Source organism: Macrobrachium nipponense, chromosome 39 (assembly GCF_015104395.2).
Source record: "Macrobrachium nipponense isolate FS-2020 chromosome 39, ASM1510439v2, whole genome shotgun sequence".
Classification (NCBI taxonomy): domain Eukaryota; kingdom Metazoa; phylum Arthropoda; class Malacostraca; order Decapoda; family Palaemonidae; genus Macrobrachium; species Macrobrachium nipponense.
The window spans coordinates 18533910-18549761 of NC_061099.1; the positions used below are offsets into that span (position 1 = coordinate 18533910).

The 15852-nt window shown below is 39.2% G+C and overlaps 1 protein-coding gene across 1 annotated transcript in view; it reads right to left on the minus strand.

The window, feature by feature from the left end:
* LOC135210171 (phosphatidylinositol 4,5-bisphosphate 3-kinase catalytic subunit delta isoform-like) overlaps window positions 1-15852 on the minus strand; it is a gene marked incomplete in the record, with an annotated part of 244592 nt that overhangs the window by 46657 nt on the left and 182083 nt on the right. The window contains 4 exon segments of the mRNA XM_064242999.1: window positions 291-478; window positions 1178-1307; window positions 1587-1715; window positions 9146-9262. Of these exon segments, the coding sequence (XP_064099069.1) occupies window positions 291-478; window positions 1178-1307; window positions 1587-1715; window positions 9146-9262 (564 nt within the window).

Sequence of the window (15852 nt, forward strand, 5' to 3'; positions counted from 1 at the left end):
AACAATAATCATAACAAAATTTAGCACTGCAATAGAACTTATAGACAAATACAGGTATCCTTACAGGTGCTAATTATAACCCTAACATTGCTAACTTATTATTATATTTCTGTGAATCTCAATCCTTACATAATAATCCCTTCCAAAGGAGACTTAGATATCAAAATATATTTCGATTTATAAATGATCTATTAGTATTGGTTAGGAGAGAAATGTTATTTGATCTCAGTTCAATAAAACCTACAGCAGTCTATAAATTAATGTAAGTATACAGACTACTAAACACTTACCTCTGTCTGGTCATCAGACTCAAGATTGAGTTTTGAGAGTGCTCCAACCTGGAAACTAAAGTTCTCTTCAATTGTCCAAGAGGATATGAAATTGATACTTTTTTTTTTCAAAGTCATGTTGGAGAATGAGTTCCGAAGATGTTTAACTCCAAAGTCTTCTATTCTCTCGTATATATTATCTATGTCAACTGCAAAAAGTAAATACATTTTAAATAAACCAAGGGCCTATGTTTTAAAGCTCTTAATCATGAGTAAATTAAGCTCAAGAAGTAACATGCAGTGCCTAATGAAAAAATGTCAATTCTAATTTTGCCGCTTTCAATGCTGAAGTCATACGTGTACTTTGTGGTAATTTATGTTCAGTATTATTTACATATACATAAGATTTATTATGAATTCGTAAAATGCTTGAAATAATTTTTTTCAAGTCTGCAAAATATGAAATAAATACAAGAGCTAATTTTGCAGCTAATAACTAAACTACTATGTACATACAAAGGGGACACAACAAAATTTCAACCAATGGTAGCTGCAAGAAATAAACCTTAATAGTTATAAAGTATATATTTAAATACTAAATTCCAATGGTAGTACTACCATTTCGATACACTTTTATGCACATATAAAAATAAATACTAAAGTCACAAAGAACTATTCACATTCAAAATTTACATAATGGAAATCAATTTAGAAAGAAAATTTTTCTTGCCAATACTGTACTACCATATTTGTTCTTCCTCATTTTATATTTGTTAAAAAATCTCCAAGCCTACAGGAATTAGAAGCAGCATGTCCAACTCAAAGCTAATGATTTTCTGGATAATCTACCTCCTTTTGGCAAAATAATTTTCAGTTAATATACAAAAACACTGATGATTCTCACTAACCTTGTATAGTTCCCCGGTGAACAATGACTAGAGGAATTGGGGAGACTTCATCTTGGCACACATATTCCCTAACATAAATATACTGTGATAATGGAACATTTGTGATAAAATACTCTTCTTTCCCTGGTGTCTGAAAGAAAAAGAAGATTCAAAGAATGACCAATTACCAAATCAAGGCTACCCCAATCAAGAAATGTACTGTTTTAATGTATAAAAAGAAACAAAATCCATTTGTCTTGGAATCTATGCAGGTCTATATAAAAAGCAAATATGTAATCATACATCACTTTTAATCAAAACTGACTAAACAAGAAAAAATAGTTTTTGTAGCGCAGCAATAATATTTCCACAAAATTGAACTTGAAAACATGCATGAAAGATGAACCTGTAATAAGGAATTCCAACTCACCTTTAATACATAACTGTCTTGTCCTTCTTCCATAACAAAAGTGAGAGCTAATTTTGCCAATACGAAATCCACAAGAAATTCTTTAGTTTTGATGTCTGGCCTTACACGAAATGTAAATGTAGACTGAACCTGGAATGGGATACGTTTAAAAAATTAGCAAAGGTCTGGCTAAACCAGTGAGAAAGAAAGTAACAAGAGCAATTTATGTGGATAATGAGGAATCCATATGCCCTGGATGCTGATGGCAAAATCATGATGAGGCTCCTTTACAAAAAGATGCATAATCATAATCAGAAAGATGTAATTTATAAAAAAATTTTTTATAATAAAACAAAATTTTAATTATACTTACCCAGTAATTACATAGCTATAGTTTCTGTTTCTGTTATTCGCAGCAGTATAGATTCAAAATTCGCGGTAGCGACACGATAAGTGTGTAGGTGACACAGTCTCGCCCCCCTAGCAAGAAGGTTAGGAACAACACAGCCAATTAGCTCATTCCGTTTATGCTTATGTCCATCAGCGGGGAGGAGGGAGGGCTCTGATCATGTAATTACTGGGTAAGTATAATTAAAACTTTGTTTGATTAAAAAACATCATTTTTAATTATGTAACTTACCCAGTAATTACATAGCTGACTCCCACATTGACAGGAGGTGGGATAAATGGACATACTCTATTTTGCTTCTTGCAGCTTAATTAAACCACCGGGACACTGAATTTCCCTTGCATGAACTTGTTAGGATTCTGGTGTGGTTCCTGTCTGTCCATAGCAGAAGGGTTCTTGCTGCTTCACAGAGAGAAAAAATGTGTTCCTCCCTGTTCTTGATGTAAGGGAGGGCTGTCCGAGCAGACAGTTACTACTTTATTGCAGACCAGGTCCGCAAATTTCCAATAGCACCCAGTGGATAGCCGTCAATTCTTTCAATTGAAGTACCACTGTCTCATTGAATGTCCCCAATACTCTGTCTCCCCAACCTGGATTGGACGTATCTGAATAGAATACCAGGTTGGGGCTCAGAGGAAGAAGGGACTTCCCTTCTAATAGCCTGTCTTCTGATCTCCACCAAGACAGGTCCTCCTTTACTTCAGATGTTGCCTGGAACACAAATGAGTCTGGAAATTTTTCCCTTTCCAGTTATCTTTAGGAAGAGCTGGAGATTCCTCATGTGAAACTGCCAGACGACACGAACTGTTCTATAGAGGCTAGGGTGCCCAGCAGGCTCCTCCATTCCTTTGCCGAGCAATCTTGAAGGGCTAGCAAATGGTCCACCTACTAAAGGCACGACTCCACTCTGTGGGGATGGAAAAGCCAGAAGGCATCCAAGTCTATCCTCATCCCCAAAAAGACAAAATCCAAACGGGAGACTAACTGTAACTTCCTCAAGTTTATCAGAAGTCCAAACTCCTGCCAATGATGGAATTTTCTGCACATCCTCTGTGAACTTCTTCCATGAATGTGACCGAAGAAGCCAATATTCCACGTAAAGAGATATTTTTTTATCCTGACTAGTTGCAGCCATTAACAATGGGGGCTAAGCTGAAAGTACTTAAACACTTGTGTGGCTGTTGAAAACCCAAAGCACGGAGCTGTAAATTGGTACTCTCTCTGAAGACGAAACGAAGAAACTTCTTTGAGCCTCAATGAATTGGGATATGGAACTATGCATCGTCCATATCGATGGACACCATCCAGTCCCCTTGATGAAGGAACAAAAAAACTGTCTGATTCTTTCCATTATGAATTTTTGTCTTTGGACACCTCTAACAAGGGCCTCAAGCCCCCGGAGGCCTTGGGGGATTTACTAATAATCAGTTATAAAATCCGGGAGTTAGTAGGCTACTAATAACTCTAAGGCAAGGCCTTCTTCTGCAAGTGACGAAACCTCTCTTGACTGGGCAATAAATGTCTGAATTCTGAATTTCCAGAGAAGGCTAAAGCTATTGGAGAGCTGAATAAGGGTGGAACGCTCTCGAAAAGAATGTTGTAGCCTTCTCTCAACATTATACAATCCAAAGTTCTGCTCCTCTTGCTTCCCAGTTCATTCAAATTGGCGGAACCTTTCCCTGTAGGTGCCCGGAGGACTGCCTCTTCACTTCTTAGCAGGGATTTGAAGAAGGATTGCCTAATGGTTTGATGGTTGATACGTCCTCTTCCCCCGATCTAGGGAATGACCTAGAACTTCCCTTGCCATGAAAGAGCTGAGCACATGTGGAAGGAGAAGGGTGTGAGCTAGTAGTGGTAACACAAGAATACTTGGTTTAGTGAGAGAGAGATAAAGTCCGGGGTTCACTTCATCTGGAGTTCAGAAGCTACCTGAATCACTGCATCCTCAGGAAAAAGGTATTTACTATCCAGAGGAGGGTAAAGAGGGGTAGACCTCTGTGTCTGATACACTATTTGGTGATGAAAGAACATGAGTTCTCACGTCTTCTTCAGAATGCCCAACATAAAAGAAGACAATTCCATGGAACTGTCTCATTAAAGGTCCGTAAAAATCCTCATCCAGCACCGAACATTCCTTGATCTTGGAAGGAAGCCCACTACTACAACCACATGGAAGATAATTTTAATTACATTGCCTAATTCCTGTCAAAAGATGTGACGGTGGGAAATTAAAGTTAACCTATCCCTGTTACCTCTTTCAGAAAGCCAAAGGTTAGCTTCCTTCATCGCCTAAAAAAACTAGATAAGCAACTTGGACGAATCTACTTGATTATCTCTAAAAAATGAGGACACCGGTGATGTTGGAGCTACTGGCAAGACAGAGTCAGAAATTCACTAGAAAAAATCGAAGAGCCGACTTGTAAGTCGTAGGAGGAGTTTCCTTATCTGTCTTCTTCCTCTTCTTCTGCCAAAAAAAAAACAGGGGACAAGGCTGTTTGTGGCTGGATAGAAGGAACAGTATGCTTCATGAAGCCTTGGAGAGAACAAATCTGAAGAATTTGCTACAAAGTAGTAAAGTAGCGAATTGTAGGATGTCTGAGATAACTCCTTATCCTCTTCTTCTTCGGCCGATAAAAATGGAGACAAGTTTGCTTAAGATTGAACAGGAGTTACAAAAGACTTCCTAAAACCAAAAATACTGACCAACTTATTTTGAAAGGTTGCAGTCGAAGGATCTGAGACAGTCATAACTTGACACTGTCAGTAAGACAGAAGATGTAAGCGTTGTCCATGGCTGAGAAAAACTTTCTACTGATCCAGCTACGCCGGGCGCCGATGGACGCTCAGGCGCTTATGGATGCTCGGGCGCCAATGGATGCTCATGGATGCTCAGGAGCCAATGGACACTTGGGAGCCAATGGATGCTCGGGCGCTAATGGACGCTTGGGAGCCATTGAACGTTTTGGCGCCAGCAGTGGTACTTGAGACCAGTGAGCGCTCTTGAAGAAGAGGTAAAACATACACCAGTAGGCACTACTGCGACAATGAGCGCTCAACCGCTTGTTGAAGCCGAGGCGCCAATGGGTGGTCTTCCACTCTTGCCCCAATGGGAGGCTTGAATTACTTTAGATACAGAAGGCAAGACAGAGTCCCTTCCTGCTCAAGAGGGACGCACAGTCACCAAGAGACGCTCAATTGCCGTACACTTTTTAAGAGCTAGACTCTAACACAAAGGAACTATCTGGAATAGGGAGCATAGCAGGAAAGAGGTCTGGCGCCAACAGACAAACAAAACTTTCCCTGCATGCAACCTTATCTGATGTACACCCAAAGGACAACTTCCTCGAATCTAGGAAAAGGGTATCCTTTCACTACACTGACCCTCTAAGCCGTTGTCATTGTGTGAAAAGCATTCTGGACTGTCCCAGAACCTGCAAGAAGGACGTTAGTCCTCTTGTAACACACTGGTCTTCTTAGGAGGGACAGAAGGCAACATATTTCGAGGTCCCCTTCCGAACAGTTGGATGAGGACTCGTGGGCAATTAAAGCGCCACTGGCTCAACCCACTTGCGGCAAGACAAAACACTCCTTATAGAATTGCCTTTTCAGTGGCACTATGTCACAAACTGGGGGGGGGGGGGGGGGGGGGGGTGGGGCAACTGTCCATGGGCAAATCCCACTGACCTCCCTTGGGATACCAGTATGCCTCCTCCCAGGTGCTGGGGAGTTTGACAGGGACCTTTGCCTAGGAGAATCAGGGACGAACAGCACACTTATCACAGGGTTAACATTGGTAATCTCAACACCACTGGCAATGGTATGGGAAGGAGGCAAGGGAGACAAGCAAAGGAGCATGTGGTACAAATTAAATGTTTACAATAAAAATGACATTCATAAAATAATAATTTTTCAATAATACCTATCCATCAACTACACAGCTATAAGTGGAACTTATAGCTGTGCAACCACTGGACAAATTATATCATTAAAATTAAAGAGCTAGTAGCAGGAGAGAAAAAACAACTGGGATTGAGTGTTATCTGACTAGGTGTCCATGTATCATAAGAAAACTACTTGAACACCTGTGTAGCTACAATACTGAGAACTCGGAACCGCTGGATGCTCGGCGCCATGGATGCTACTTTGCGCTCGGCGCTGATGGACGCTATTGGGCGCTCAGCGCTGATGGACGCTATTGGGCGCTCAGCGCTGATGGACGCTATTGGGCGCTCAGCGCTGATGGACGCTATGGGCGCTCAGCCATGCGCTATGATCAGGCTGAGGACGCTATTGGGCGCTCAGCGCTGATGGACGCTATTGGGCGCTCAGCGCTGATGGACGCTATTGGGCGCTCAGCGCTGATGGACGCTGGCGCAGCGGATCTGCCGGACACTCGTGGGCGCTACTAGGCTCAACTGTACGCTGCCACAGATCCGCTGGACGCTTGTCCACTACTGGGCTCAGTAAACTATGAGATAAATGCATGACATAATCTTACGTCAAACATATGGCTAAAGATATGATCAGCCCGAATAATTCGGCCCAGTTAAGCTAAAAGCTTTGAAGGCAAGCGTACTCTATCGTCATTCTAGCTACTTAACAGTTTTGATTTGATTCAAGCTAAGGCCGCATGTTATATCAACATTACTTTGTTCCCTTAATGGTTTTAAGTACAGCCCTCTATGGGGATGTTCTCTCTGTAGTGGGCTCTTGTACGTTTTCAAGTTGTTTCCAATAATACTATTACATCAACAATAAAAATATCAATAATAATAATTTTATTCTTGCTTTTAATAGGATTTCAATAGAACACCCTCCGAAAATCCATTATAACTAATTCTCTCCTGCTACATTAAACTTTTACACTGAAGTTGAAAAGATTGATAAGCATTTAAATATACAGCAAATTCGTTCAGTAGCGGACATGCTAACAAGCTAAAGTGGTGAAAACACCTTAAAACAATAATTATTAATCCTGCCAACACGTTTTTGCGGAAATAAAATTCAACACCAACATCGTTCTGATAACGAATGCAATATTTACATTATTACGCTACTCTATCCGGAAGATAGCTAATGCAGGGTTTCCACTATTACACAACTTCCTTATTAGTTAAGTGACATCTTACTTTGTTGCGTTACTCATTGTGAAAATGATTTAATCAAAAGATCGCTACTGAAACGTGTTATCGAAAAATATCTGATTGCCTAACAAGTGTAAATATTGGTCCACTACAACCAATGTATACATTATTATAGTTCGACACTCGTCAAATAGTAGTTGACTAATTAACTGCAAGTCGCTGTAAATGCGAACTAAAGATGTACTACTTCAGTGAAATGCAATAAAACTAGGAAAAACTCATGCTGAAGCTTTTGGTTGATGTTATTCCACTCTCGGTTTGTATACCGAAATCTGGTAAATGACCGGCGAAAATTAAATAACTGCTGCCGACACCAGATGTTTACACCAGGAGTCACAGAAACGGAATGAGCTAATTGGCTGTGTTGTTCCTAACCTTCTTGCTAGGGGAGCGAGACTGTGAAACCTACACACTTATCGGTGTCGCTACCACGAATTTTGAATCTATACTGCTGCGAATAACAGAAACAGAAACTATAGCTATGTAATTACTGGGTAAGTTGCATAATTAAAAATAAACACATTCTTTCATATACACTCATGATTAAGAGTTACTATCTGTTGTCAAGAATGGTTTCTTCAGAAGATAGAACTATATTTTATTTCATTATAATTCATTTGTTTATATTATGTACAGTGAAAAAGCAAAATGTTCCAAATTCCAACTCTTCAAGATCCAGCTCTCAAATAAATGGGCATTGTCAAGTTTTGAATTTTTTAAACGAAAGAGAGCCCCAGGGCTTATGAGATCATCTCTTTTCCAGACATTACTATGCATTTCCAGCAACTGTATACAGGCAGTCCCCAGGTTACGACAGGTTCGGGTTACGACGTTCTGAGGTTAAGGCGCTTCTCAATTACTATATTCATCAGACATTATTTCCAGGGTTACAACGCATGTTCCAGGGTTACGACGCCTACAACACTCAACTGGCAGATGAAATATGACACCAAAAATGCAAAATAATCAATATTTGAAGTTTTTTTTGATGAAAAATGCAATAATAATCTAGTTTACATAGTTTTCAATGCACCCAAAGCATTAAAAGTAAGGTTTTCTTTGGATTTTTTACGATGTTCTGGCTTACGACAATTTTCGGCTTACGACGCATCTCAAGAACAGAACCCCCATCGTAACCCGGGGACTGCCTGTATTATGGAAGAGGCATCTAAAAATAACACAAATGCTTTCAAGCCTTCATACGCAAGTTGGATCCTTGCTCATAAATCAATTAAAAAGAAGTTGGAGGTACTAGCAGATAGTATCTTAAGAGTGGCTGACGCAATTTGGCTATCCCAAAAGCAGACAAGAGTAGGAAATTGTGGTTCATCATTCAGATGATCCACCTTATGGGCTACCCAAGAATAAGAGCTCATGTCAGCACAAGTCTGGCTTAATCTAGAATGAATGAACAATCTTCTATCCCTTCTGGATGCTGCATTCACCCTTCCGGACTGGGAAAGTAATACTAAGTGCAGTCTTCGGGGAATGGCAGAATCAAAAAGATGTTTCTTCACTTGTCTAGATAATCATGGTTTTCTAGTTCAGAGTTACAAGCTTCTAGCAAGCCAGCTCCCTTCCTTGGTCTTTCAGCTCCTTCCAAAGCTTGCATCCATAACAGTTTTGGTAAAAAAAAAAACACTGAATTTGGCTCCACCTTTTTGGACAATTATTTTGCGATGGTAATATCTGGAGCAGAACTTTGGCAACATTTTTATGGAGTTTCCAACTACCAGAGCTTGAGTTCTCAGGTCAAAGAAGAGTCAGTCTCAGAATCATCAACACAAACTAAAAAATAACACAAACGCAGAATCAAAAGGTTTTTGAAGCAAAAATTTTAACAGGTAGTGACTTCCTCCACCATGACAGTATGCTGCAACTAATACACATTACAACATTTTTCTGACCAGGCAATAACATTACTTTTTATATTACAACTAAAGTCAATTATAACATAAAACTGGAAAATTAACACAACAGAAGCTGATATATAATAATACATGATGGAGTGAAATGAGATGCTATACCTGCATCGAGGTGTCAAATTGCACTGACAGTAAAAGTTGGCCATCCTGAAGGCGATCAGCCATGTACTGTGGTAAATCGGGATTACTGGCGATACGAGCTGGATACTGGTACTGTACCTGAAGTATAGTAACAATTTTGAAAATAAAGGAAACAAAATCTTTTCCTCTTAAACATATCAGATATACCTTTTATATAATAATTACATAATACATAAATAATGGCACTCTAAAGACATTATCATAAAACTCTACAAAACATTTCATATATGTACTACCAAATAACAGGGCATTCATTAAATATTCTTTGAAATTGCCTTTGAATTATTTAACAAATATTCTTAAAAACATACAGACATTATTTACTACTTCAACAATGAATCTTCTTAAAAATGTAACACATTCACTGTAATACTAATATTAAACCATGCACAAACTAGTTCAAATTATAATAAATAAGAGCAAAAATGGAATTTTTATAATAAAGTTAATATAAATAATACTTACCTATATAATTTATCTAGCACTATATCCCCAAAACTGCACCATAATTTACCACACTGGCAACCCTGTTACAGTGTTCCCCCGGTATTCGTGGGGGATGTACCAGACACCCCTGTGAATAGCTTAAACCCGCAAATTGTTAGAACTCCCTTCTAAAACTGCTTATATCTGCCTATCTTGAAAGTTTAAATACCAAACGTATACTTAAAGTATCATCCTACATCAAATATACCATTGAATTAGTATTATTAATAACATTTCAAAGTCATCTTAAACATTTTACCATTAGAAATATATAAACAGCCAATAACAGAGAGAGAGAGAGAGAGAGAGAGAGAGAGAGAGAGAGAGAGATAAAAGAAGGAAGAAATAGAAACACCAAATGTATACCTTATGTAACATCCTACATCAAATTTACCTTAAATTATTACCATATTACTGTATTAATCTTAGAGATTGTATTAATATAATTTCAAATTAATCATAAACATTAGTACCCTTAAAGATATATACATGCGTGTACATACATACATACTTCTAACACTTGCAGCCAAGAGAGAGAGAGAGTTACCACTATGACATAAGTATCTTGTGAGAGAGAGAGAGAGAGAGATTGTCTTTATTACAGTATTTAAGAGTGAAATGGAAAGAGTATTGTATTTAAAATACTCACATATGAATTTTGTAATTACAGTTATATACTGTACTATTATTTATTATATATATTATAGTATTATTATTGAAAATATTAATAATAAGCTTATTACATACTGTACCATAAAAATCTCATCTCAAGTAGATGAGACGAGAGAGAAGAGAGAGAGAGAGAGACGAGAGAGAGAGGAGAGAGAAGAGAGAGAGAGAAGAGAGAATTGCATAAAAACCATTAAATTCATCATCGACCATTATATGGCACTGTTACTTGACATATTTGACAGCTTCCCAGCTCCAAGCATCACTGGAGTTATGCGAAGGTAGGGAAATTGATACAGAAGACAAAGGGAAGGATTTTCATTTGAAATTAGTTACCTTATTATTATTATTATTATTATTATTATTTGAAAATATTAATAAACACATGCATCTACCAAAAAAATTATCTCATCCCAGTAAGAGAGAGGAGTTATCCTTACGTAAGTGAAATGGAAAAGTCATTTTTATCTCTTTAAAATCCTACCACATACGAATTTTCTAATTACAGTTTTATTATTATTATTATTATATTTTTTTGTCTATTACAGTCCTCCAATTCGACTGGGTGGTATTTATATTTGTTTGTTTGTTTGTTTGTATGGTGCTTTACGTTGGCATGGAACCAGTGGTTATTCAGCAACGGGACCAACGGCTTTACGTGACTCCGAACCACGTTGAGAGTGAACTTCTATCACCAGAAATACACATCTCTCACTCCTCAACGGAATGGCCGAGAATCGAACCCGCGACCACCGAGGTGGAACGCTAATACCATATCAACTACGCCGCTGAGGCGCTTGGTATTTATAGTGTTGGGTTCCGGGTTCCTGCCTCCTTAGGAGTCCACTTTTCTTACTATGTGCGCTGTTTCTAGGATCACACTCTTCTGCACGAGTCCTGGAGCTACTTCAGCCTCTAGTTTTCCTATATCCCTTTTCAGGGATCTTGGGATCATGCCTAGTGTTCCTATGATTATGGGTACAATTTCCACTGGCATATCCCATATCCTTCTTATTTCTATTTTCAGGTCTTGATACTTATCCATTTTTTCCTTCTCTTTCTCTTCAACTCTGGTGTCCTGTGGTATTACGACATCAATGAGTCATACTTTCTTCTTGATTTTGTCAATCAACGTCACGTCTGGTCTATTTGCATGTATCACCTTATCTGTTCTGATACCATAGTCCCAGAGGATCTTTGCCTGATCGTTTCCTATCACTCCCTCAGGTTGGTGCTTGTACCACTTATTACTGCAAGGTAGCTGATGTTTCTTGCACAGGCTCCAGTGGAGGGCTTTTGCCACTGAATCATGCCTCTATTTGTACTGGTTCTGTGCAAGTGCCAGACATTCACTTGCTATGTGGTTTATGGTTTCATTTTTCGTATTGCACTTCCTACATATGGGAGAGATGTTATTTCCATCTATTGTTCTTTGAACATATCTGGTTCTTAGGGCCTGATCTTGTGCCGCTGTTATCATTCCTTCAGTTCCTTCTTGAGCTCTCCTCTCTGTAGCCATTGCCATGTGTCATCGCTGGCTAGTTCTTTAGTCTGTTTCGTATTGTCCGTGTATTGGTTTGTTGTGCCAGTCCTCTGTTCTGTTTGTCATTCTCCTGTCTGTATATTTCTGGGTCTTCGTCTACTTTTATCAGTCCTTCTTCCCATGCACTCTTGAGCCACTCATCTTCACTGGTTTTCAGATATTGCCCCATTGCTCTGTTCTCGATGTTGATGCAGTCCTCTATACTTAGTAGTCCTCTCCCTCCTTCCTTTCGTGTTATGTATAGTCTGTCCGTATTTGCTCTTGGGTGTAGTGCTTTGTATATTGTCATATGTTTCCTAGTTTTCTGGTCTATGCTACAGAGTTCTGCCTTCGTCCATTCCACTATTCCTGCGTTGTATCTAATTACTGGCACTGCCCATGTGTTTATGGCTTTTATCATATTTCTGGCGTTGAGTTTTGACTTGAGTATCGCCTTGTCTCTCTGCATATATTCTTTCCTGATCATGTCCTTCACCTCTTGGTGTTTTATATCCCCTCCTTCCATTATTCCCAGGTATTTATTATTATTATTATTATTATTATTATTATTATCATTAACAACTGAAAATATCAATAAATAATTTACATACTAGTACCATAAAAATTCTTCTTTCATCTCAGTAGAGAGAGAGAGAGAGAGAGAGAGAGAGAGAGAGAGAGAGAGAGAGAGAGAGAGAGAGAGAGAGAGAGAGTTTATCTCTGTTCTCTTGGAAAATACTTCTTCCGCTTCCAGCGAAACAGAGGGAGAGTTACCACTATGACATTTTTAAAAGAGTGAAATGGATAGATTATTGTATTTCTTTAAAATACTATCACATTATATGAATTTTGTAATTACAGTTGATAATATTAATTAATTTTATTAGTTAATTTTATATTATTATTGAAAAAAAAAAGTATTAAAAAACATATAGTACATGTACTATAAAAATTCTTGAGTCTCAGTATATGAGAGAGAGGGAGAGAGAGAAATTACATGAACATTTGGTGGCAACATCACAACAGCTCCTCCCCCTCCATTACTTGATATATTTGACAACTTTAGTACCTGGAGTTAGAGAAGACTAGGATTTCCTTCATTCGTACATAATTTTTTAAATTTATAAACTAAAATCTTACTAATTCACTATAGTATTTTCTTTAATGAATTGATATTGTTGTTGTATAACATTAATATTTGAGAAAATAGTAAACATTTATTTATCATACAAAAAAACACATTTCTGTAGGAGAGAGAGAGAGAGAGAGAGAATTATTATTTTTATTATTAACTGATATCATTTAATCTTATTTAAACTTACTAATTACCACTATTATTTGAAAATTAATAAATCATTTTTGTATCATAAATATGTATTTAGTCATAAAAATAACATAAAAATACACTAATTAGTGATTATTTTTGTCGGAAAATCCCGCGAATAGGCGAATCCCCTGCAAATAATGGGTAGGTATGGTCCAGAGAGAAACCGCGAATCAGTGAGTCCGTTAATCTGGAGTACGCGATTACGGGGGGGGCCCCCTGTAACTCCTATTCTGTCTGCCAGTTGGTAACAATGCCATTGACAGTTACAAAACCTTTCCTTGAAAATCATTTGTGATAGGTAGATCGTGGGGTAGGATGGGTGGGACTAGATAAATTATACAGATAAGTATTGATAATATTTTATTATAAAAATTCCATATTAATAAACATCTCCAACCGTAATGCCGAAGAACTGCGGTAGTAAAGGACAAGGAGTAAGTGCAAAGCCTGTACAAAAGTTAGGTGGCCAACCAGGTGACAGGTCAGATGACATCGGGGACAGAAAGGGTGCACCCCGGTGACTTCATCAAGCGCTAAAACCATCGGCGACACCTGCTCTCACAAATGTCTGGCGCCGAGAGAGAGGAGTGGGTTATTGGCGACTCTTTCCCGAAGGATGAGTGCCTGGACTGGCTGGGCGATTCAAAGCTAAGCTAAGCGAACATTGGGGTGTATCAGCGCCAACCAATGTCATGAGCGACTCCTGACTCAAGCTTTTCTGGCGCCAAGAAAAAGGAGTGCAGAGCAAAAAGTGACTCAGTCCTGGAGGATGAGTGCCTGACAGTCCAAACTGATCTAATGTTAAGCGATCATCGGAGGGTGTAACAACACAACCAATTTCATCAACAAGAAACTCAGAGCTACTGAATGTCACCTGATCTTGTGTGAGTGTCTGACTCCGAGAAAACATGTGAGACAAAAAGTAGATGGCGAATGAATCGTCAGATGACAGCAGACGACCCATCGACTAATTCCCTGTCCAGACAAACAATGGGAGAAGCATGAGTCATCAAAATGGCCAGTCCTTATGTATCAACAACACCTATAAATACCTAACTGCCTAATTCCCATTATAACTAAATCAAAAACTGTCCACAAAAGTTATAATGCAAAAAAACAAAGACTACAAATACAACAAAAATAAGATACAGGTAGCGACCAAACGTTAAAACAGTTAGACTACCTAATTCTCCTGCCTGACGACCTGTCCTGCCGTTACTAATGGGCCCAAAGAACGAAGGTCGCCTAGAACTAGAGATACATCCCTCAAATAGAGAGATTAAAAAACTGAATCAAAATGCCAAGTTGCCGTCTCAAGCACCTTGGCGACAGAGATGTCCGTCATAAAAGCTACCGATGTAGCGACTGCTCTAATACTTCGTACTCACGGGCAACAGAACTGCCAGTTTTAACAATAAGATCTCTGAGGAAAAAGGATACACCATTCTTTGACATAGGTCTCTTGACATTTTGGGGTGAAACAAACAGATGATGGGGACAACAATGAATGTTCTTCGTGCAATGCAAATAGTATTAGAGAGCTCTAACAGGGCAAAGAACTAATTCCTCATTCAAATTACTGACAAAGTCGACTAGTGACTTGAGAACGAAAGACCTGGGAATAGGATTATCAGACGATTCGGTCTTTGCGACAAATTAGGGAAGGTATGACAAAACCATGTCTTGTCCAGATCTGGCAACAAGAAAAGAGTGCTTGCAGTTCACCCTCCCTCTTGGCTGTTGCCAGAGAGACAAGGAAAAGTGTCTTAGAAGAGAGGTCCCTAAAATCGGCCTTTTCAAAGGCTCAAACTAAGGGAACTTCAAGGCTTGAAGGGTTTTATCAATGTCCCATGTTGGAGGAGACAACAGCGGACTGGGGGAGATAGGGAAAAAGATCAAATGAAATCTCTAATGACAGAAGAAGAAGAAATTTTAGGGAGCCTCACCTTAAAAACATAAGTAAGCATCGACCTGTAACCCTTAATGCACAAAGATGACAGGCCCCTGTCATGATGTAAATGAACTAAAAACCCCGCTATTTTAGGTAAGGAAGTTCTAGAAATTGAATGTCCCTGAGACCTACACCGCCGTCTGAAAACCAACCAATTTGCTTGATAAATTGCTCTAGTTGATTGCCGTCTTGGCAAGAGCCACCTGTCAAGCCACTCTGGAGAAGAACCTTTTCTTGTTTGGAGAATCTCCTGCCAGCCTTCAAGCATAAAGATGAAGCATGTGGAGCCTCTGATGGAACCGATAAAAATGAGGTTGCTTGAGAAGATCTGGTCTCTGGCAGACAAAGAGGGTGCTCCACTAGTGCTTCCAGTAGGTCAGGAAACCACTCCTTCTGCGGCCAGGAGGGGGCGATCAGGGTGAGATCCAGACGCTGATCACTCACTTTGTTGAGGACTGCCCTTTCCAGAGCAAACGGAGGAAAAGCAAAGGCTTCAAGGCCCTCCCAGTCCTGCAATAGAGCGTCGCTCCCAGCACTCTGAGGAGTCTGGTAAGGGGCGAAGAAGACCTGGCACCAAAAATTCAATGGGGTGGCAAACAGATCGACTGTGACAGGCCACTTCTTTCTGAGGCTGTCGAAGACTTCCTGGCAAAGGTCCACTCCGACTCTTGAACTTCGTTTGGTCTCGACAAGGCATTGGCTAAGACATTGTG